Here is a 25,916-nt window from a genome sequence, read left to right as displayed (position 1 = left end):
TAAGGTGACCCTGGAGGAGCTGCAGAGTTCCACAGCAGAGACTGGAGGATCTGTACAGAGGACGGCAATAAGCCGTACGCTCCATAGAGTTGGGCTTTATGGCAGAGCGGCCAGAAGAAGCCATTACTTTCAGATAAAAACAATAAGGCGCGTTGTGAGTTTGTGAAAAGTCCTGTGGGAGACTCCGAAAATGTATGGGGGAAGGGGCTCTGGTCTGAGGAGACTAAAACTGAACTATTCAGCCATCAAAGAAAACGCTATGTCTGGCGCAAACCCAACACATCACATCACCCAAAGAACACCATCCCCAGTGAGACATGGTGGTGGCAGCATCATACTGGGGGACTGGGAAACTGGTCAGAGCGAAGGGAAAGATGGACGGTGCTAAATACAGGGATATTCTTCAGCAGAACCTGCCCCACTCTGTGCGTGATCTGAGGCCAGGACGGAGGCTCACCTTCCAGCAGGACAATGACCCCAAACACACGGCTAAAGGAGCGCCATTCCAAATGTGTTGGAATGGCCGAGTCACAGCCCAGATCTCAATCCCATAGAAGATCTGTGGTCAGACGTAAAGATTGCTGTTCACAAGCGCAAACATCCGACCTGAAGGAGCCGGAGCCGTTCTGCAAGGAGGAACGGGCAGAAATCCCAGTGGTCAGATGTGGCAACTGCTCATAGAGACTTATCCAAAGCAACCTGGAGCTGTGATTGACGCAAAAGGCGGCTCTACAAAGTATTGATTTTAGGGGGTGAATAGTTCTGCACATTGACTTTTTCTGTTATTTTGTCCTATTTGTTGTTTGTTTCACAATAAATAAATAAACATCTTCATAGTTGTCGGAATGTTCTGTAAATTACATGATGCAAATCCTCAAACAATCCATGGTAATTCCAGGTTGTGAGGCACCAAAAGTCAAAGGGGGGGGGGGGGTGAATACTTTTGCAAGGCACTGTAGATAGATAGACCCCCTCCCCATTTACCTGTACACTTGCGGTCGGTGTCCTCCTTCTTGGAGCCAGTAATGGTCAGTTTACAATTAAAGTTCTCCTCCCAATATTCTGCGAACCAGACGTTCCTCCGGTTGTTCTCCAGAGTCCGGGAGGTGAAGTAGACATCAAAACCTGGGGAAAGCAACCACATCATCAGTAGTAAAGGTGACGGTGACATGACTAGAATCCCCTGAACAAATACATTATCCCCCCACTCTATATTTGTTTCTGTTTTTTTTTTTTGTTCATCTTGAAGCTCCTGGGTCAGTAATCAAATTAGAGATTTGCAGTGTAAACTGACACACATGTAACACAACAGAGACTGGGCTGTGCAGAGATGTGTCTGTCCTCCGGGGTCCATGGCTTATCGCTGCCCCTGGATCTCTGCAGGTTGTAGGCTGCTGATTGCGACTGTCTGGGCCTGTTCAGCTACGAGAGGCGAGACGTAAAGAGCCGCCATGTCGCTCTCATCCTTCCCTGTTTTTCGGATGAATACTTAATTACACAACTGCATCATTAACAGTTGCCAATCAGGATTAATTAGGAGCTTTTCAGTTTCCAACGTCTATTTCAAATATTTGCATAGTGCCGCCATCGTGTGCGGAATTTATCGTTATTCTGTTCTGGAATTATTCATGGCAACTTTTTAATTAAACTGTACATCAGGTACGAGTGGCTGCGGCGCTCCAATCTGTTTCTGAACTACAACTCCCATGATCTTTAGGGCGCTGGAGGCGACTGTCACTACCCCAGCTGTGGCTGGCCGGACACCATGATAAATCCCTCCTGGACTGCAGGTTTTGACCAGTAAATATCCGTCCTCGAGTCGTCCTCTTCTCTAAAGCTGTTGCAAAATATATTCAGCTGGTTGTATCTCCCCCTGGGAAAGCTGTGTGACGACCAACATGGCCGCCATTTCAGCCGACAACCAACGTCCTACATGGCTGAATATAGGCCTCAGTATAAAGGAACGCTACCTTCCCAACAATCGCCTGCAGGGTCCATTCACATGACCGTTTTTTTTTTCCCGTTTCCAGGCCATTTTTTTGCGTTCCATATACGGTTCGTATACGGAACCATTCACTTCAATGGTTTCGCAAAAAAAACGGAATGTACTCCGTTTGCATTCCGTTTCCGTATTTTGGTTTTTCTATTCCGTTGAAAGATAGAACATGTCCTATTATTGCCCGCAAATCATGTTCCGTGGCTCCATTCAAGTCAATGGGTCCACAAAAAAAACGGAACACAAACGGAAATGCATCCGTATGTCTACCGTATCCGTTCCATTTTTGCGGAACCATCTATTGAAAATTTTATGCCCAGCCCAATTTTTTCTATGTAATTACTGTATACTGTATATGCCATACGGAAAAACGGAACAGAAACGTAAACACAACGGAAACAAAAAAAACGGAACAACAGATCCGTGAAAAACGGACCACAGAATACTGAAAAAGCCATACGGTAGTGTAAAAGAGGCATTAGGCCTATTGCACATAACCATATGGCTTTTTCAGTGTTTTGCGGTCCGCAAAAATCGGATCCACAAAAAATACGGATGACGTCCGTGTGCATTCCGTTTTTTGCGGAACAAAACATCTGGCCCCTAATAGAACAGTACTATCCTTGTCGTTATGCGGACAATAATAGAACATGTTCTATGTTTGAATGGAAATACGGAAACGGAATGCATACGGAGTACATACGTATTTTTTGCGGACCCATTGAAATGAATGATTCAGTATACGGTCCGTATATGGAACGCAAAAAACGGAACGTAAACAGGCGTGAGGCCTTAAATCAATGCACTGTTAAGGGTTTGTTACAATTGTATCCAGTCTAGACCATTGTCTGAAGTAAACACTCTCTGTCCTGATAGTTTGTTACAATGTATCAGCCTGCAGTTTATCTGACAGGGGATTGCCTAGACTGGATACAATGTAACAAACTATTAGTAGTAAAGCGGTTTCGCTCTGTGCCAGATTTCAGCCTCTGAATGCACCAAGGATGTTTGTGTTCACTGTTCTCATAATAGAGAGTTGCTGAACTTCCCATCATTAATCTTAATGAAAAAGCTGGAAAATCCCTTTAAGGACACTTGCACACGACCGTATGGCTTTTCAGTTTGGTTTCCGTTTGTGATCCGTTTTTTGCGGAACGGAAACGGAAGCATACAATAATGTTTGAACAGTAAGTACATTAAAAAATTGGGCTGGGCATAACATTTTCAATAGATGGTTCTGCAAAAACGGAATGGATACGGAAGACATCCGTATGCATTCCGTTTTTTTTTTTTGCGGAACCATTGACTTGACTTTTTCTTATTGTCCTCGTCTAAAACCAAGGTGCGTCTTATAGGGCGAAAAATATGGTACTTGCTTGCTCCTCCTCCTCCTTTGCGTACGCTGCGCGCCGTGACATCACGCAGAGGCACTGCAACGCTAGGGTGAGCGGAGCCCTGGTCTCCTTCCTGCAGAGCGGTGCCCACTTCCAGCCCTGAGCCCAGCTGCCCAGAGCACTGATCCTGAGCCGCTGGAGTCTCCAGAACTGGAAGTATTTACAGTCATTCACTGTAAGCTATTTTATATATATATTGTATTTTTTTATTTTTTTTTGTGTGTGTTGTGGTGGAGGGCGTGACTGCATTTATGGTGTGGGAAGGCGGGATCCAGGGGCCCAAGTAAATTCTTGCCCTGTGTCCAATCAATATTAAAGACAGCCCTGCCTCTAGCAAAGCTGGATCCAGAATGCTCTGGCGGGTTGCAACTACTGCCGACAGTGTAAAGCAGGTTGAAATCAATGGACAATTCATGGAGAGGTAAAAGAGGAGAGAACTACAACTCCCAGCATGGCCAGGCTGTTATTATACAGCGTCAGTGGATATTATAAGAGGAGAGAACTACAACTCCCAGCATGCCCAGACTGTTAGTAGGGAATCACATGGAGAGGGGTACAGTAGGACAAAACTACAACTCCCAGTATTAGGATGTTATAGGCTCTCCCAGGACACCACTCACCTCTCCTCCAGGCACAGCACAGAAGCTCCTCCCATTATAGTTTCACTACATTTTCCTCTCCACCTCTGAGCTCCAGCTCCCTGCCCTGGTCACATGATGATGACATCATCGCAGGTCCTTCTGCACAGCTAGCTAGGTAAGTGTAATTGGGGGTGGGGCTTTCCTGCAGGGCCGGGCCCCCTTCCTCCAGGGGCCCCATAGCTGCTGCATGGTCTGCCTCCATTAGAGGTACGTAACTGACATTGGGGGACATTTACTAAGGTGTTTGCACCTGTTTTTAGTCTAAAAAATTCTGTTTTAGACAGTCTTATTTTTTTTGTCGCTTTTACTACTGAAATTGCACCTGCTTTGGAGGCTTTTGATTTTCTAGACTAATTCAGAGGTTTTCTAACTTTTGCAACTTTTTCCAATCTTTTCATATAGGTGCACCTTTTTTTGCGTCTGAATTTGTCTAAAAAAACCTGTCTAATTTCTACTTCTTTTTTTTTTGACAAAGCCATTGAGGTGAGACGCGCGTCGAGGTCTTGCGCTTGGGGCTTCTTTACTCCTTTTGGTCAGATCATGTCCAAAATATATCAATATATCGCTATGCTACCGTGTTCATATTAACCGCCTCACGTCCGCCCATAGGATATAAACGTCCTATGGGTGGACGTCTATTTCTGACAGCACGTTTTAAAACGTCCTGTCAGAAATAGCAGCTGCACGCTAATCGTGCAGCTGCTGATCGGGTTGCCCGCTGTCAGTGACAGCAGGGCAACCCTAAGACAAGGCAGGGACAGTGCCCAGGTGTCCCTGCCTTCACGATCGCTGCAGACACAGCGCTCCCCGAGCGCTGTGTCTGCAGAGCAGGAAGCGCTGTGCGCTTCCTGTTCCGGCCCGGCGGTCATGTGACCGCCGTGACCGGAGAGTGCAGGGGCTGTGTGAGGTCTCTCAGAGACCTCGATCAGCCCTGCTGTGAGGCTGTACAGCGCTAGATTGCTGCTGTACAGCCTCTCTGGGGGGTGCATTTGTCCTGTAACTGGGGCTACTATGTCAGCCCCAGTTACAGGAGAAATCAACAGTGAAAAAAAAATAAAAAGTGAAGTAAATGTCCCCCAGAGGTCTTGTATGACCTTATGGGGGACGAAAAGTGTAAAATAAAATAAAAATAAAATAAAGGGTTGAAAAAATAAAATAAAAAAAAGTTTCACATGTAAAAAAAAAAAAAATCCCAAGTAAGGAATAAAAATAAAAATTAAAAATAGAAAAAATAAAATAAAATAGACATATTAGGTATTGCCGCGTCCGTAAAAACCAGCTCTATAAAAATATCACATGACCTAACCCCTCGGGTGAACACCGTAAAAAAAATAAAAATAAAACTGTGTCAAAACAAGCAATTTTTGTCACCTTGCATCACAAAAGGTGCAACACCAAGTGATCAAAAACGCGTATGTCCCACAAAATGGTACCAATAAAACCGTCACCTCATCCCGCAAAAAATGAGCCCCTACATAAGAAAATCTCTCAAAAAATAAAAAAACTATAGCTCTCAGAACATGGACACATTAAAACATAATTTTTTGCTTTCAAAAATGCTATTATTGTGTAAAACTTTAATAAATGAGAAAAAGTATACATATTAGGTATCGCCACGTCCGTAACAATCTGCTCTATAAAAATGTCACTTGACTGAACCCCTCAGGTGAACGCTGTAAAAATAAATAAATAGAAACTGTGCTAAAACAACCAATTTTTTGGTCACCTTGCCCCATAAAGTGTTATAATGAATGATCAAAAAATCATATGTACCCAAAAATAGTACTAATAAAACTGGCACCTTATCCCCTAGTTTCCAAAATGGGGTCACTTCTTGGGAGTTTCTACTGTAAGGGTGCATCAGGGGGCTTCAAATGGGACATGGCATCTAAAAACCATGTGGAGTTCCTTTCCTTCTGCGCCCTGCCGTGTGCCCATACAGCAGTTTATGACCACATGTGGGGTGTTTCTGTAAACCGCAGAATCTGGGTAATAAATATTGAGTTTTGTTTGGCTGTTAACCATCGATGTGTTAAAGAAAAAAATTGATTAAAATGGAAAATCTGCCAAAAAAGTGAAATTTAAAAATTTGATCTCCATTTTCCTTTAATTCTTGTGGAACGCCTAAAGGGTTAACAAAGTTTGTAAAATCGGTTTTGAATACCTTGAGGGGTGTAGTTTCTACAATGGGGTCATTTATAGGGGTATCCACTATGTAGGCCCCACAAAGTGACTTCAGACCTGAACTGGTCCTTATAAAGTGGGTTTTGGCAATTTTCTTATAAATTTGAAGAATTGCTTCTAAACTTCTAAGCCTTCTAACGTCCTAAAAAAATAAAATGACATTTCCAAAATGATGCCAACATAAAGTAGACATATGGGGAATGTTAAATAATAAATATTTTATGAGGTATCACTTTCTGTTTTAAAAGCAGATAAATTGAAATTTTGAAAATTGCGAATTTTTCAAATTTTTGGGTAAATTTGGGATTTTTTCATATATAAAGGTGAAATATTTTGACTCAAATTTATGACTATCATGAAGTACAATGTGTCACGAGAAAACAATCTCTGAATGACTTGGATAAATAAAGACGTTCCAAAGTTATTACCACATAAAGTGAGATATGTCAGTTTTGCAAAATTTGGCCTGGTCAGGAAGGGGGCAAAGGGCCCAGATGGGAAGTGGTTAAGTGGGCGCAGTGCAAACGTACCCCAAAACGTATCCACATTTAGAACACTGGGGGGGATTTAAGCTGCATGCACTAGAATTCTGGATTAATCTGCGCCAATAAAACTGGTGCAGGCGCTTTGCATCATATTCCTTACGTGTTTTAGGTTCGCTGGAGAGTAAGATTCGCCACATGTAAAATAAATTTGGCACATCCTCTGGCAGTCCGCATGCCAGAAAAAGCAAATCTAGGCGAACAATGTCACATCCAATGGGGCATTAAAATGATGCAAAAATGTTGGACTTTTATACTCCTGAAAACTGGCGCGCACATCTTCGCTGGTTTTACACCGTCCACAGGATTAGTACATCTGCTCCAGTGTCTGGTGGAGTATACTTTAGTGCACGCCTAACAATAATATACAGATGTAGAGGAGCAGAGAGCTGTGCAGAGGGGACACCTGTATATTTTGGTCCGTTGCACGGTCCATGGGCGCTGTGATTTGTCGGAATCACAGTGATGTCTTTGGCTTGTAGAAATCTCTCCACAGGAGGCAGCACTTAACACGTTGATGTCATCCTCAGGTTGTGTCCCTGTGGTGTCTGCATTCTATCCTGTCCCCGGGGAAGATGGTTCTTGGCTGATAAATATTTCAGACAGGTGAATTTATCTGCAGTGTGAGGTTCAGCAGGAGGGAGCTGAGTGCGCAGAACGTCCCCGCAACAATGCCAAGTGCCGCCTGTAGAGCCAGCCATCTGTGCCATAGACATAGAAAGATGGAGTATGTCAGTGTGCAACCCTCAGAGGATGATCACAGCATGAAAGTCACAGAGGAAACAAAGCGGGATCCTGTGTACAAAAAAGGGGGGAGGGGGGGGGCGCAGAATGTCACTTTATTTGCAAAGTGTATTATACGCCAGAGCTGCACTCACTATTCTGCTGGTGCAGTCACTGTGTATATACATTACTTATCCTGTACTGATCCTGAGTTACATCCTGTATTATACTCCAGAGCTGCACTCACTATTCTGCTGGTGGAGTCACTGTGTACATACATTACTTATCCTGTACTGATCCTGAGTTACATCCTGTATTATACTCCAGAGCTGCACTCACTATTCTGCTGGTGGAGTCACTGTGTACATACATTACTTATCCTGTACTGATCCTGAGTTACATCCTGTATTATACTCCAGAGCTGTACTCACTATTCTGCTGGTGCAGTCACTGTGTACATACATTACTTATCCTGTACTGATCCTGAGTTACATCCTGTATTATACTCCAGAGCTGCACTCACTATTCTGCTGGTGCAGTCACTGTGGACATACATTACTTATCCTGGACTGATCCTGAGTTACAGCCTGTATTATACTCCAGAGCTGCACTCACTATTCTGCTGGTGCAGTCACCATGTACATACATTACTTATCCTGTACTGATCCTGAGTTACATCCTGTATTATACTCCAGAGCTGCACTCACTATTCTGGGGGTGCAGTCACTGTGTACATACAAACCGGATTCCAAAAAAGTTGGGACACTATACAAATCGTGAATAAAAACTGAATGCAATGATGTGGAGGTGCCAACTTCTAATATTTTATTCTGAATAGAACATAAATCACGGAACAAAAGTTTAAACTGAGAAAATGTATCATTTTAAGGGAAAAATATGTTGAATCAGAATTTCATGGTGTCAACAAATCCCCAAAAAGTTGGGACAAGGCCATTTTCACCGCTGTGTGGCATCCCCCCTTCTTCTTACAACACTCAACAGACGTCTGGGGACCGAGGAGACCAGTTTCTCCAGTTTAGAAATAGGAATGCTCTCCCATTCTTGTCTAATACAGGCCTCTAACTGTTCAATCGTCTTGGGCCTTCTTTGTTGCACCTTCCTCTTTATGATGCGCCAAATGTTCTCTATAGGTGACAGATCTGGACTGCAGACTGGCCATTTCAGTACCCGGATCCTTCTCCTACGCAGCCATGATGTTGTGATTGATGCAGAATGTGGTCTGGCATTATCTTGTTGAAAAATGCAGGGTCTTCCCTGAAAGAGATGACGTCTGGATGGGAGCAGATGTTGTTCTAGAACCTGAATATATTTCTCTGCATTGATGGTGCCTTTCCAGACATGCAAGCTGCCCATGCCACACGCACTCATGCCACCCCATACCATCAGAGATGCAGGCTTCTGAACTGAGCGTTGATAACAACTTGGGTTGTCCTTGTCCTCTTTGGTCCGGATGACATGGCGTCCCAGATTTCCAAAAAGAACTTCGAATCGTGACTCGTCTGACCACAGAACAGTCTTCCATTTTGCCACACTCCATTTTAAATGATCCCTGGCCCAGTGAAAACGCCTGAGCTTGTGGATCTTGCTTAGAAATGGCTTCTTCTTTGCACTGTAGAGTTTCAGCTGGCAACGGCGGATGGCACGGTGGATTGTGTTCACTGACAATGGTTTCTGGAAGTATTCCTGAGCCCATTCTGTGATCTCCTTTACAGTAGCATTCCTGTTTGTGGTGCAGTGTCGTTTAAGGGCCCGGAGATCACGGGCATCCAGTATGGTTTTACCGCCTTGACCCTTACGCACAGAGATTGTTCCAGATTCTCTGAATCTTCGGATGATGTTATGCACAGTTGATGATGATAGATGCAAAGTCTTTGCAATTTTTCGCTGGGTAACACCTTTCTGATATTGCTCCACTATCTTTCTGCGCAACATTGTGGGAATTGGTGATCCTCTACCCATCTTGGCTTCTGAGAGACACTGCCACTCGGAGAAGCTCTTTTTATACCCAATCATGTTGCCAATTGACCTAATTAGTGTTAATTGGTCTTCCAGCTCTTCGTTATGCTCAAATTTACTTTTTCCAGCCTCTTATTGCTACTTGTCCCAACTTTTTGGGGATTTGTTGACACCGTGAAAATTTTTCCTTTAAAATGATACATTTACTCGGATTAAACGTTTGATCTGTCATCTACGTTCTATTACAAATAAAATATTGACATTTGCCATCTCCACATCATTGCATTCAGTTTTTATTCACAATTTGTTTAGTGTCCCAACTTTTTTGGAATCCGGTTTGGACATTACATTACTTATCCAGTACTGATCCTGAGTTACATCCTGTATTATACTTCAGAGCTGCACTCATTATTCTGCTGGTGGAGTCACTGTGTACATACATTACTTATCCTGTACTGATCCTGAGTTACATCCTGTATTATACTCCAGAGCTGCACTCACTATTCTGCTGGTGCAGTCACTGTGTACATTACATTACTTATCCTGTACTGATCCTGAGTTACATCCTGTATTATACTCCAGAGCAGCACTCACTATTCTGCTGGTGCAGTCACTGTGTACATACATTACTTATCCTGTACTGATCCTGAGTTACATCCTGTATTATACTCCAGAGCAGCACTCACTATTCTGCTGGTGCAGTCACTGTGTACATACATTACTTATCCTGTGCTGATCCTGAGTTACATTCTGTATTATATTCCAGAGCTGCACTCACTATTCTGATGGTGCAGTCACTGTGTACATACATTACTTATCCTGTACTGATCCTGAGTTACATCCTGTATTATACTCCAGAGCTGCACTCATTATTCTGCCGGTGCAGTCACTGTGTACATACATTGCATTACTTATCCTGTACTGATCCTGAGTTACATTCTGTATTATACTCCAGAGCTGCACTCACTATTCTGCTGGTGCAGTCACTGTGTACATACATTACTTATCCTGTACTGATCCTGAGTTACATCCTGTATTATAGTCCAGAGCTGCACTCACTATTCTGCTTGTGCAGTCACTGTGTACATACATTACTTATCCTGTACTGATCCTGAGTTATATCCTGTATTATAATCCAGAGCTGCACTCACTATTCTGCTGGTGCAGTCACTGTGTACATACATTACTTATCCTGTACTGATCCTGAGTTACATCCTGTATTATACTCCAGAGCTGCACTCACTATTCTGCTGGTGCAGTCACTGTGTACATACATTACTTATCCTGTACTGATCCTGAGTTACATCCTGTATTATACTCCAGAGCTGCACTCACTAATCTGCTGGTGCAGTCACTGTGTACATACATTACATTACTTATCCTGTACTGATCCTGAGTTACATCCTGTATTATACTCCAGAGCTGCACTCAGTATTCTGCTGGTGGAGTCACTGTGTCCATACATTACTTATCCTGTACTGATCCTGAGTTACATCCTGTATTATACTCCAGAGCTGCACTCAGTATTCTGCTGGTGGAGTCACTATATAGAGTTAACCCATAAGATGCCAGTGACCTGCACCATTCTCCATTTATTTGGCGTCAGTACAAGTTTATGAAATCAGTAGGAAGTCAGCGATCCCTGGTTTACACCAAGTCACACTCAGTGGTGTCTCTCTTTCAGGCGCTGCAAGGAAGCTTCTGCTCAAACACATCTGCGCACGTGAGGGTCCCTGGGGGTGATCGCGCCGCTTCTCTCTGCTTTGGCAGTCAGTATTTAATTGTGGCTGGTATGCACAGAGGAACAGAGAAATAGCAGAATAAAAGCTTCCGAGGAAACATTGTTTTTCTTATTATCTTTGTCGTCCTCCAGGGAACTGGGGAAATTCTATTGTATTGCAAGCGCCGCGATCAACTGTGACAGACGCCAAACTTGTCCTGTGGAACCACGGATTAGATGCTAACTGGATCCAAGCCATAAAGAGCCGATGTCCCCAGGGGCCCGGGGAGCATCCAGCAGAGAGAGGGCCATGGGCTAATGGGAAGGTCCACTGGGGCCCGGGCTGCTCCGTTACAATGAGCTGCATAGATGTAGTGAATAAGGAAGGGGGTAAACATGACAAGGCTATGGGGGGTGGAGGTGGGATTTGGACCCATGTTCTATATTCATGGTAAGGATGAGCGATCCAGTCTGTAACAAACCGGGTTCATTATCAACTTTGCTATTTTACAGGATGGCAGATTAACTTTTTCAGGTTTGTTTAGGACAAATCCAGTAAAATGGCACTGGTCGTGGGAATAAGCACTAGGGAGGAAGAAGAAAGGTTCTGACCCGGACCCTGATAGGAAGTCGGGGGAGGGGGAGCCCTGGAAGGTGCCCGACCAGAAGGAGCAGAACATCACTCGGTGCGGGCTGTGAGGGAGGGTGGATGGGTCTATGCTGTGTCTGCCAGAAAAACCATCCGGGGGAGTCAGGGAGAGTCAGAAATCAACCAGAGACAGTCAGAAATCAATCAGGGAGAGTTAGAAATCAACCAGAGACAGTCAGAAATCAACCAGAGACAGTCAGAAATCAATCAGGGACAGTCAGAAATCAACCAGAGACAGTCAGAAATCAATCAGGGAGATTCCGAAATCAACCAGAGACAGTCAGAAATCATTCAGAGAGAGTCAGAAATCAATCAGGGAGAGTCAGAAATCATTCAGAGAGAGTCAGAAATCAATCAGGGAGAGTCAGAAATCATTCAGAGAGAGTCAGAAATCAACCAGAGACAGTCAGAAATCAACCAGACACAGTCAGAAATAAACCAGAGACAGTCAGAAATCAATCAGGGAGATTCCGAAATCAACCAGAGACAGTCAGAAATCATTCAGAGAGAGTCAGAAATCAACCAGAGACAGTCAGAAATCAATCAGAGACAGTCAGAAATCAATCAGGGAGAGTCAGAAATCAACCAGACACAGTCAGAAAACAACCAGAGACAGTCAGAAATCAACCAGAGACAGTCAGAAATCAATCAGAGACAGTCAGAAATCAACCAGAGACAGTCAGAAATCAATCAGGGAGAGTCAGAAATCAATCAGGGAGAGTCAGAAATCAACCAGAGACAGTCAGAAATCAACCAGAGACAGTCAGAAATCAATCAGGGAGATTCCGAAATCAACCAGAGACAGTCAGAAATCATTCAGAGAGAGTCAGAAATCAACCAGAGACAGTCAGAAATCAATCAGAGACAGTCAGAAATCAATCAGGGAGAGTCAGAAATCAACCAGACACAGTCAGAAATCAACCAGAGACAGTCAGAAATCAACCAGAGACAGTCAGAAATCAATCAGGGAGAGTCAGAAATCAATCAGGGAGAGTCAGAAATCAACCAGAGACAGTCAGAAATCAACCAGAGACAGTCAGAAATCAATCAGAGACAGTCAGAAATCAATCAGGGAGAGTCAGGAATCAACCAGAGACAGTCAGAAATCAATCAGGGAAAGTCAGAAATCAACCAGAGACAGAAATCAATCAGGGAGAGTCAGAAATCAACCACAGACAGTCAGAAATCAATCAGGGAGAGTCAGAAATCAACCAGAGACAGTCAGAAATCAACCAGAGACAGTCAAAAATCAACCAGAGACAGTCAGAAATCAACCACAGACAGTCAGAAATCAATCAGGGAGAGTCAGAAATCAACCAGAGACAGTCAGAAATCAATCAGGGAGAGTCAGAAATCAACCACAGACAGTCAGAAATCAACCACAGACAGTCAGAAATCAATCAGGGAGAGTCAGAAATCAATCAGGGAGAGTCAGAAATCAACCAGAGACAGTCAGAAATCAGCCAGAGACAGTCAGAAATCAACCACAGACAGTCAGAAATCAATCAGGGAGAGTCAGAAATAAACCAGAGACAGTCAGAAATCAACCAGAGACAGTCAGAAATCAACCAGAGACAGTCAGAAATCAATCAGAGAGAGTCAGAAATCAACCAGAGACAGTGAGAAATCAACCAGAGACAGTGAGAAATCAATCAGGGAGAGTCAGAAATCAACCAGAGACAGTCAGAAATCAACCAGAGACAGTCAGAAATCAATCAGGGAGAGTCAGAAATCAACCAGAGACAGTCAGAAATCAATCAGGGAGAGTCAGAAATCAATCAGAGACAGTCAGAAATCAAGCAGAGACAGTCAGAAATCAATCAGGGAGAGTCAGAAATCAATTAGGGAGAGTCAGAAATCAACCAGAGACAGTGAGAAATCAACCAGAGACAGTGAGAAATCAACCAGAGACAGTGAGAAATCAATCAGGGATAGTCAGAAATCAACCAGAGACAGTCAGAAATCAACCAGAGACAGTCAGAAATCAATCAGGGAGAGTCAGAAATCAACCAGAGACAGTCAGAAATCAACCAGAGACAGTGAGAAATCAATCAGGGAGAGTCAGAAATCAACCAGAGACAGTCAGAAATCAACCAGAGACAGTCAGAAATCAATCAGGGAGAGTCAGAAATCAAACTAGTGACCGTCAGAAATCAACCAGAGACAGTCAGAAATCAATCAGGGAGAGTCAGAAATCAACCAGAGACAGTCAGAAATCAATCAGGGAGAGTCAGAAATCAATCAGAGACAGTCAGAAATCAACCAGAGACAGTCAGAAATCAACCAGAGACAGTCAGAAATAAATCAGGGAGAGTCAGAAATCAATCAGGGAGAGTCAGAAATCAATCAGGGAGAGTCAGAAATCAACCAGAGACAGTCAGAAATCAATCAGCGAGAGTCAGAAATCAACCAGAGACAGTCAGAAATCAATCAGGGAGAGTCAGAAATCAACCAGAGACAGTCAGAAATCAATCAGAGACAGTAAGAAATCAATCAGGGAGAGTCAGAAATCAACCAGGGAGAGTCAGAAATCAACCAGAGACAGTCAGATATCAATCAGAGACAGTCAGAAATCAATCAGGGACAGTCAGAAATCAAGAAGAAACAGTCAGAAATCAATCAGAGACAATGAGAAATCAGTCAGGGACAGTCAAAAATATATTAGAGACAGTCAAAAATCAATCAGAGACAGTCAGAAATCAAACAGGGACGGTCAAAAATCAACCAGAGACAGTCCGAAATCAATCAGAGACAGTCTAAAATCAATAAGGGACAGTCAAAAATCAATCAGGGACAGTCAAAAATCAATCAGGGACATTGAGAAATGAATAATGGACTATGAGAAATCAATCAGGGACAGTCAGAAATCAATAAGGGACAGTCACAAATCAATCAGGGACAGTCAAAAGTCAATCAGAGAAAAGTTAGAAATCAATCAGGGACAGTCAGAAATCAATCAGACTTGTATTCTACTGCCACGGAGTGTGAAGGGAAAGGCTAGAATTACAAAGAAGAAGAATTGTGTGTGTAGAATAGGGACAGGCAGGGAAAGCTGTCAGCCAGGGAGTGAGGAGTGAGGAGCTGAGGCTGCTGTGGTTCCTGGCAGAACTGCAGCTGCTGCAAACTCAAAAGCAGCTTCTGGCAAGGACATTTTTTTTCCTTTTCCCCCATTTACTTACTTTTTGGGGGGTTGAGGGCGGAATAAGCGCAAAACTGTACAACATGTGTTTTACCTTCAATATAGCATTTGAAATCTCAGTGAAAACTGACCCTATCAAGGCATCATTCTTGGACACTTGGTCCCTCCCAAGACACTTTATTTTATTTTATTTTTTTAGCCCTTAACACTGTGTGTGTTTAAACATCATCTGCCCCGATAAGGGACAATTTTTGGAAGCTTTGGAATATAAAAAAGCAGAACACATGCCGACGTGGTGTGTTTTAAAGACGCTGTATGTTAACGTAGTCAAACATGCGTTTCCCCATAGCTCCAGTATGTATGTCAGTGTCACTCAGACATCATGTCTATTGCTGTCATTGCGTTCCAGAGCAAAAGGAGGTGGGAGGGAAAAATAAAAATTTCATTAAAAATAAACAAAAAGAGATAACAAATTTTCCCAAAATGTCTAATTCTAGGAGGCTAGAGGGTGTTATATTTTCAGGGCAATTGGGGCAACTTTGGTTTGGCCGAATCGATTCAGGTCCGAACCAAACTTTTTGAAAAATTTAACGAACCTGAACCGAACTGATCCTCGAGTGGTTCACTCATCTCTAATTCATGGGATAGGTTTAATCTTTGAAATGAGTTTCCCTCTTTTTTATGGCAGATATGGCGTTCAGGGAGTCCAGGAAAACCAACATGGATCTATTATTCCACCTACAGGGGTTGTCAGCCAGCAGATGGACCTTCAGGACGTAAGAAGAGATGGGTGGCCCTGCCACTTAAAAGTCAAACTGATAGACCTGGTGTATAAAGACTAGTAGTTGGTGGCGCCGCTTCTCTGTGGCTTCAAAGGCTAAGTTTATCTCATCTACTTCCCATTGTAATTAACAAGCCTAAAATAAGCTGAGATTTTCTGGAGGTGTCTCGCTAAGTCTCAATTAATGGTGATAAAAGTCTCGCCCGCCGCGGAGCGCAGCGTCAGCTATGGCGAATGTCACACAATGCAGCCGACCGAGCGCTTTGTATTAAAGGGCAGAGCCATTAAAGCCGCGTTTGCATTTGAACACAGACTATTAAGCTGTGGATAAATGGAAACCGTACAAATGTTTCCACAGCCAGAACAGGCGGCATTCATGAATCTTGTGCTACCGCGTGCGGTGACGCTTATTATTTGTGCCTAGAAACAAATGAATATATAACAGACGTCAATGTAACTGGGTGATCCTGACACAACCGTAAATGCACAACTGACTCCTACAATTCAAATGCCTGTAAATATAATTATTTAAAAGGGAATGTCAGCCGTGAGAACCAATATTTCCATGCTCCAAATATTCTGCATGGACAGTTGATGATAAAATTATTTCTGTCTGCAGCCACCACTAGAGGGAGCTAACTACATACAGATTATACACCCACCACTAGAGGGAGCTCACTACATACAGATTATACAGCCACCACTAGAGGGAGCTCACTATTTACTGATTATACAGCCACCACTAGAGGGAGCTCACTACATACAGATTATACAGCCACCACTAGAGGGAGCTCACTACATACAGATTATACAGCCACCACTAGAGGGAGCTCACTACATACAGGTTATACAGTCACCACTAGAGGGAGCTCACTACATACAGATTATACAGCCACCACTAGGGGGAGCTCACTACATACAGATTATACAGCCACCACTAGAGGGCGCTCACTACATACAGATTATACAGCCACCACTAGAGGGCGCTCACTACATACAGATTATACAGCCACCACTAGAGGGAGCTCACTACATACAGATTATACAGCCACCACTAGGGGGAGCTCACTACATACAGATTATACAGCCACCACTAGAGGAAGCTCACTATATACATATTATACAGCCACCACTAGAGGGACCTCACTACATACAGATTATACAGCCACCACTAGAGGGACCTCACTACATACAGATTATACAGCCACCACTAGAGGAAGCTCGCTACATACAGAATATACAGTCACCACTAGGGGGATCTCACTACATACAGATTATACAGCCACCACTAGATGGAGCTCACTATATACAGATTATACAGTCTCCACAAGAGGGAGCTCACTACATATAGATTATATAGCCACCACTAGAGGGAGCTCACTACATACAGATTATATAGCCACCACTAGAGGGAGCTCACTACATACAGATTATACAGCCACCACTAGGGGAAGCTCACTGCATACAGATTATACAGTCACCACTAGAGGGAGCTCACTACATACAGATTATACAGTCACCACTAGAGGGAGCTCACTATATACAGATTATACAGCCATCACTAGAGGGAGCTCACTACATACAGATTTTATTACAAGACCCGGAGGCTCCTATTGCTATTCTCCTTCTTTACTCTGACCAATAGCAGCAAAGAAAAAATGAACATGTGACCAAACCCCTCCCCATAGTCCTAGTATAATAGGTAACTCCTCCTGTAAAACCTCCTCTTTCTTTGCTGCTCCCTCTCCCTCCAGCGCTGTCCTTTTTTCTCCGTTGGCTTGGGGCAAATCCCCCTGCCATTCACCAACTACAATCCATAGGGGCATCCCATCTTATATTACATCCTAAGATCAGGAAGTTGGGGCAATACAAGGGCCAGAAGATGCCTAGGTCCCACATTAGTGATCAGGGCTCAGCAGAGGAGGAACTTCCTCTGGCTGATTTAACCCCTTCTGTGCACACTGATCAGGGCAGAATGCAGGCAAATCAATCTCAGGCTTTTCAGATGTCTGTTTCAAATGCCATTGCAGCAGCTATGGGATCCATGACATCTGTCATATCCCAGTCCATTGCACAGGCCCTAGCTGCCCATCCAGCTACCTCTAGTATGCCGCAGCCCGCTACGGTTTCCAAACCAGCCGGGCCTGGGCCGCATGCCTCCAGAACAACCTTGACTGGTGATGATGTTGCCACCAATGTTGGCGCGCTTGGTTCGCGCAAGAGAGCCTGTCCGCGTCAGGCAGAACGCACGCGAGAATGGAAATGTGCTAGAGCACAACAGGATTGGGCTACCGACTCTGAGGTCGGTTCTGAGGAGGAGGCTATTGATGACGCCTTTGAGGAGGCAGAGCAGGATCCCTCCGGGGTCATGGAATCTAACCCGCTACCCGGGTGTAGTACTCAAAGATCGTTTGCAGACGCACTTCCTGCAGATTTGGTGGACCCCTCTGGGGACCCGTTATTTAACCCTGACTCGCTCCATCACCCGCGTTCCGCGGAATGGCTACCTTTGGACCATGTGTCCAAATATTTGGAGGCGCGGGTGCGGTGCCCTCTATCCAGAGAGGCCCGCAATAAGCTCAGGGCGGAATGCCCCAGACCGATCATCCCCAACAAGGTCTGCGATACCCCGTCTGTGGATCCGAAAATGATCCAATTCCTTTCTAAAGCGGGTTGGAACCCGCGTAAGGGCCTGGAGTCAGCCCTGCGCTCCTGCCAGGACAAGCTCCTGGACGTGTTCGGCCCTCTAGCTAAGATTTTTGATCTGGCGGAGTCAGCTAAGGCTGAGGGCGGTCAGGTAGACCCAGTAGAGTTGCGCGAATGGGTGCAGCGCGCCATTTGCATTACGGGCAACGTGAATACGTCCCTATCCATGGAACGGCGCAAGGCCATCTTGTTCAAAATTGAACCAAAACTCGCAAACCTGGCACTGACAGAGACGGGAAAGGAGGCTCAAGGCCTACTATTTGGAGAGTCCTTCATCAAGGACCTAGGCCGCTATGTAGGCGCTTTCACCGCCCTAGATAAGGCCCAAAGTTCCATGAAAAGAGTTTTCCATGGTAGGGTCTCTACCAGGGCCGGCAGTTTCAGGGGCCGTCTGTCCGGCCGCGCCCAGTACCAGTCCCGTGGCTCGGGTCAAGGCTCCTCACAAAGACCGGCTTTCCAGGAGCACAGGCGGGATCCTGCGCCTTTCTTCCCATCCAGAGGAAATCCTTGGAGATCCAGGGGATATAGAGGACAACCCGGTTCCAGACGCCCCTACAGTAAGACCGCTGCCCCATTTCAATTCTTTAAATGCTTGTGTAGGGGGCAGACTACGTCTCTTTTCTCAGGCCTGGTCCCGCATCACCTCAGACCAATGGGTCCTATCCACGGTCAGGGGTTTTCACATAGAACTGACGTCTTTCCCTCTGTCCATTTATCTCCCACACCCGGTGGTGTTGTCAGAACAGAACCGCGTTCTGGTGGACTCAGAGTTGTCGGACCTGGTCCGCAAGGGGGCAGTAGAACCAGCCCCGGGACCCCCTTACGGGGTAATCAGCAACATCTTTCTGGTTGCAAAGAAGGGGGGTCAGATGAGACCCGTCATCAATTTACACGCTCTCAACGCGTTTGTCGTTTACCGCCATTTCAAAATGGAGGGGATCCACTTACTGCGAGATTTACTGCAGATGGGCGATTGGATGGTCAAATTGGACCTAAAAGACGCTTATCTTACGGTACCGGTAGAGGACGCGTCCAGAAATCTCCTCTGTTTCTCTTGGCAGGGCAGCGTTTGGCGGTTTACGTGCCTCCCATTCGGCCTCTCGTCGGCTCCATGGTGTTTCACCAAACTGATGCGTCCAGCCATGGCCTGGCTCCGCAGTCGGGGAGTTCGCCTCATCATTTATCTGGACGATATCCTGATCATGGCTCAGGACCGTTCGGTGTTACTAGACCACCTTCGCTGGACCATGGACCTGCTCTCAGACCTGGGGTTCCTGCTCAATCGGGAGAAGTCCTGTCTCTCTCCATCCCGAGAGATGGAGTTCCTCGGGTTCATGGTGGATTCCACAGCAGGGACCCTCAGCTTACCATCGGCCAAGATTCGGTCGATTCACAAAGAACTGCTCAGAGCCAGGTCGCCCCCCCGTATCCCGTTACGTCAGCTGGCGAGGATAATAGGCCTTCTTGCATTATCCATCCAGGCGGTCTTCCCAGCCCCGCTCCATTACCGGGCTCTCCAGCGCCTGAAAATCGCTCATCTACGGAAGGGAGCTTCCTACGCGGACTGGATTCCCTTGGACGAGGAAACCAGGGAGGAGCTGTCCTGGTGGATCCACAACTTGCATGCCTGGAACGGCAAGGCGATTTTTGGTCAGCGCCCGGATTTCGTGGTGGACTCGGACGCCAGCCTATCGGGCTGGGGGGCTCACTGCGAGGGAATCACGACTGGCGGAGGCTGGTCAGAAATAGAGACGGGGTTCCACATCAATGCGTTGGAACTGTTGGCGGGCTCTTTTGCAATCAAGAGCTTCACGAGGGACACGGCCAGATCCTGCATTCAATTGCGTATGGACAACGTGTCAGCTGTACGTTACATCAACGGCATGGGAGGAACCCGGTCCACCATTTTATCACGGTTGGCGAAGGACTTCTGGGACTATTGCCTATCCAAGGAATTGGTGGTCTTGACAGAATACCTTCCGGCCGTTCACAACATCCACGCGGACTGGAGCTCTCGTCATCTTTCGGATTCCAGCGACTGGCAGTTAGATCCAACGGTGTTCCGCTCCTTGATGTCGATTTGGGGACCTTGCTGTATCGACCTGTTTGCCTCGCGCCTGAACACGCAACTGGCACGATTTTACAGCTGGCGCCCGGATCCGGAAGCCGAGGCCGTGGATGCATTCCTCCAAGATTGGTCCAGAGGGATCCTCTATGCGTTCCCGCCGTTCCAACTGATTCCGCGGACCCTCATTCAAGTGCGCCGGTGTGTCGCGGAACTGACCTTGCTGGTCCCGTTTTGGAGCTCCCAATCATGGTTCCCCCACCTTCTGGAGATGATGGTAGAGATCCCTCGCCTTCTCCCGACGTCGCCGACTCTCCTCCGCGACCCTCGCCGCCAGCCACATCCTCTTCTCCTGGACGGGACACTGCGCCTGCTGGCGTGTCGGATTTCAGGGGACCCTGGGAGGTCCCGGGAGTTTCGGGTACAGCTAAAGTCCTTCTGGAGAACGCATGGGCCCCAGGAACCAGGAGATCTTATAGATCAGCCTGGGGGTTTTGGGCTGACTGGTGCTTGGCTAGGGACTTGGATCCCATTTCAGCACCTGTGACGGAGATTTTACATTTCCTGTCTTCCCTCTTCGACCAGGGCAAGGCGTATCGCACCATCAGCCTGTTCAGATCTGCCATCTCAGCGTCTCACCAAGGCTTTGACGGGACGCCTGCGGGTCAACACCCTTTGGTCTGCCGGCTGATGTGCGGCTCGCGTATGTCTCGACCTCCGAGACCAAGGTTCACCACCACTTGGGACGTGTCTCGTGTTCTCTCCTTTTTGTCTGCTTGGCCCCAGAATTCTGAACTCTCCCTTAGGCAGTTGTCTGCGAAACTGGTCACTCTTCTCTGTTTGATTTCTTGCAAGCGGGTGTCCGATGTCAGGGCTCTGGATCATGATGCCCGCTCCTACACCCCGGAAGGGGTCACGTTTGACATTTCTAGGAGGACTAAGACCCACATACGCTCGGTCTCCTATCCGGCTTTTCCTGCTTCGCCTTCGCTTTGTCCTGTGGCGTGCCTTAAGGAATATGAAGTTCGCACTTCTCCTTATAGATCTCGAGAGCTTCCGCAGCTCTTCCTTTCCACGATTCGGCCTTTTGCTCCGGTGACTACTCCCACGTTGGCGAGGTGGATGAAGTGGATCATGGAGTTGTCGGGCGTGGACGTCTCTCTTTTTTCGGCACATTCCGCTAGGGGGGCATCTGCTACCTCGTTGGCGGTTTCTGGGGCCAGACTTGAAGACATTTTGAAGTTGGCAGATTGGTCCAGTGTCTCCACGTTCAGGGAGTTTTTATTTTAGACCAAGTCCTCATGTGTTTTCTTCCATCATTGATAACGTGTCTTAGACTTTGAACTTGCAATAGGAGCCTCCGGGTCTTGTAATAAAATCAGATGATTTTCCTATTTCATGACGTAAAGTCATGATTTTATTAAAGACACGGAGGCGAGTATTGCCCTCCCTTATTTTTCCCTCCCTATGTAAGTATTTATGATTACATGTCTGATGGATTGCTTTGTCTTGAGCATTATGTTTTAACTCTGTGAGTTTTTCCTGAGTAGGTTTTGCGCAACCATGTAGATTGGATATCCTGTATCAATTCGTCTCCTATCACTCTCTATTTTTTCATCCTTTAGGTTGAGACTGAAATGTTGAGCAGTATTCGTTGTTCTGCATGAGGTTTTGGAGGGTCGGCAGTTTCGGTTCCAGCCGATCGTTGAAGTGGACGGGACGAGGACTATTCTGTCAAGACTTCGTTCCGATTTGTTCCTGGTTCGCGCCCAGATGACTGGCGGTTCCTTCCCGTGATGTCCGGAATGTTTCGGTTTCCAGTTTCGTTGGGACTTTTGGGACTCTTGTTACAAAGAAAGAGGAGGTTTTACAGGAGGAGTTACCTATTATACTAGGACTATGGGGAGGGGTTTGGTCACATGTTCATTTTTTCTTTGCTGCTATTGGTCAGAGTAAAGAAGGAGAATAGCAATACTCGCCTCCGTGTCTTTAATAAAATCATGACTTTACGTCATGAAATAGGAAAATCATCTGATTATACAGCCACCACTAGAGGAAGCTCACTACATACAGATTATACAGCCACCACTAGAGGGAGCTCACTACATACAGATTATACAGTCACCACTAGAGGGAGCTCACTACATACAGATTATACAGTCACCACTAGAGGGAGCTCACTACATACAGATTATACAACCACCACTAGAGGGAGCTCACTACACACAGATTATACAGCCACCACTAGAGGGAGCTCACTACATACAGATTATACAACCACCACTAGAGGGAGCTCACTACACACAGATTATACAGCCACCACTAGAGGGAGCTCACTACATACAGATTATACAACCACCACTAGAGGGAGCTCACTACATACAGATTATACAGCCACCAATAGAGGGAGCTCACTACATACAGATTATACAGCCACCACTAGGGGAAGCTCACTGCATACAGATTATACAGTCACCACTAGAGGGAGCTCACTACATACAGATTATACAGCCACCTAGAGGGAGCTCACTACATACAGATTATACAGTCTCCACTAGAGGGAGCTCACTACATACAGGTTATACAGCCACCACTAGAGGGAGCTTACTACATACAGATTATACAGCCACCACTAGAGGGAGCTCACTACATACAGATTATACAGCCACCACTAGAGGGAGCTCACTAGATACAGATTATACAGCCACCACTAAAGGGAGCTCACTACATACAGATTATACAGCCACCACTAGAGGGAGCTCACTACATACAGATTATACAGCCACCACTAGAGGGAGCTCACTACATACAGATTATACAGCCACCACTACAGGGAGCTCACTACATACAGATTATACAGCCACCACTAGAGGGAGCTCACTACATACAGATTATACAGCCACCACTAGAGGGAGCTCATTACATACAGGTTTATATATTTAACTTAATAATGCAACAATATGCAGTGAGTGTCTGAGCTCCCCCAGTGGTGACTGTAGGCAGCAGAATTTTATGATGTGACCCTTTGTCCATGGAGGGAATTTGGAACGCTATAGATATGAAAAAAGAATCAACAGAGAATTTTAGACCTTTTAGAGTCACAACAATTAGAAGATGCTGTATAATTCATCCTCCAATTGCTAAAAATTCTCTTCATCTGCTGTGTGACAACCAGTTTGGCTGCCATTAGAGAGCGTCATCAACCACCTTTCTTTGAATCCTGAAAGGCAAATCTGCCTAGTTATGCAGTATTTTAGGAGCAGGAAGAAATCTATGCAGAATCAGGGCTCATGCACAAGAACGTATTTTCTTTCCGTGTCCATTACGTTTTTTTTGTGTACCGTATGCGGAACTATTCATTTCAGTGGGTCCGTATGTTCGTTCTTCAAAAAATAGAACATGTCCTATTATTATCCGCATTATGGACAAGGATAGGACTGTTCTATTAGGGGCCAGATGTCCCGTTCCACAAAATACACACGGAGGTCATCCGTATTTTTTGCGGATCTGTGTTATGCGGACAGCAAAATACATACAGTCGTGTGTATGAGCCCTTACACTAATTTATCAGTAAGGCCTCTTTCAGACGAACGATACGGATTAGGTCCGGATGCGTTCAGTGAAACTCGCACCATTTTGCATGCAAGTTCATTCAGTTTTGTCTGCGACTGCGTTCAGTTGTTCAGTTTTTTCTGCACGGGTGCAATGCGTTTTGATGCATTTTTCATGTGCCTGATAAAAACTGAAGGTTTGCAAACAACATCTCCTAGCAACTATCAGTGAAAAACGCATTACATCCGCACCTGCTTCCGCATACAATGCGTTTTTCACAGAAGCCCCATTCACTTCTATGGGGCCAGGACTGCGTGAAAAACGCAGAATATAGAACATGCTGCATTTTTCACGCAACGCAGAACTGATGCGTAAAAAAAAAAACGCTCATGTTCACAGACCCATTGAAATGAATTCAGTGCGAGTGCTATGCGTTCACGTCACGCATTGCACCCGCGTAGAAAACTCGCTCGTGTGAAAGGGGTCTAAGGAGTCGACACATTTTTTGTTTTTGTTTACTAATTACTGTCAAAAACGTCTTTTGTTTCCTGGAAACCATCAACATGCAGGTTACCTGTTCTACTGCTGGTGGATCTTCATGTTTATTGTTGTTCTTATTATGGACTGTGTGGCGATGGGCACATTGGCTCTATGCTTAGATTGTGGGGGTGGCTGCCCTGTGTAGGGGCCTTTGGTTGAGGCTACATATAGGGTTTTTGTTGCTTTTGGGTATGGGGAGAAGGAGGGTAGGCAAGTGCCCTTTGGTTTCCTGCCCCTGATTCTTTTACTATCCTTGCATTTACGAAATCCATTGTCCTACAAATCCATATAAAGGTCAGCGCCCCGCACCCCTCATGGACACTGTATACTGTATATGTGGACAGCCTGGCTCGGTGCTGATCTGACACAGTCGCTCCAGTTCTTTCAGTGTGTTGATTCCTTGCCACCTCTATGGGGGCACGCCAGGGTCCCGGGACTCCCCCACTGGGATGGAGGATGCTGTGTGGACTCCACTTCCATCAGTAATAGCTACTTAAACTGAACACTTTACAAATCAAGTGATTAACATGCAATTACTGCGCTACTGCTCTTCTCCTTGGTCCTTTCTTACATAATGGAAATGAGATGTGACCTTATCCATTTAGCATAATTAATCAACATAAATGATCGCATCAAAGAGGGCCCTTTATATAAGCAGACTGGCATCACTCAATGTCCTCTGTGGATATTATGTAACCACTGGCTGTGTTCACACTTTGTATCCAGCTAGCAATATACAATGTAACAATATAGAAGAACACACTTGGATAGTCAGATGGTACAAGCCATGATTTTCAATGGGACCATCGCCCCGAGTTCTATTAAACTGCACCCAATTGTGTTACATCCCTACAATAACACTGACCAGCGGATGGAAAGGCTGAAAGTCAAAAATACTCCACCACCTTTTAGGTTCATTGGTTGGAATAAGGTACATAATGAGGCCCATGGCCCTAGAGCAGTGCCCAGCTGGTGGGCACGCTCCTTCTTCCCTTGACATTGCCAGTTGGTCACACTCATTCTAGCCACAGCAATAAGTAAAATTATTCCCTCTTTTTATAATTAGGCAAGAATCTACATTTTATTTCCATAATTTTGGAGATTTCCAATGATGGCATCAAAGGGGCTTGGATGCAGATAGAAATGGCTTTGGGATAAAAATGTTTCAGAAAAAACATTGAAAGGGCAACGGTCATTGAGGAGCACTATGGCCTTCAGCTCTGGGAGATCGGCAGAGTCTGAGTTTAAAGAGGTATTCCGGGATCAATAAACCCCTGACCCACAAGCTACAAAAAATTTGCCAAAAA

The 25,916-nt window shown here is 45.4% G+C and overlaps 1 protein-coding gene across 1 annotated transcript in view; it reads right to left on the bottom strand.

Annotated features, from left to right (window-relative positions):
• Positions 1–25,916, bottom strand: part of GRM7 (glutamate metabotropic receptor 7) — a 349,469-nt gene that overhangs the window by 132,698 nt on the left and 190,855 nt on the right. Inside the window, exon 5 of the mRNA XM_040408112.1 lies at positions 985–1,125. Coding sequence (XP_040264046.1) covers positions 985–1,125 — 141 coding nt within the window. The remainder of the gene's footprint in view (positions 1–984; positions 1,126–25,916) is intronic.

Source organism: Bufo bufo, chromosome 9 (genome assembly GCF_905171765.1).
Source record: "Bufo bufo chromosome 9, aBufBuf1.1, whole genome shotgun sequence".
Taxonomy (NCBI): Eukaryota; Metazoa; Chordata; class Amphibia; order Anura; family Bufonidae; genus Bufo; species Bufo bufo.
Note: the sequence above shows the minus strand (reverse complement) of the source record. Positions and strands in the feature narration are given on the sequence as shown.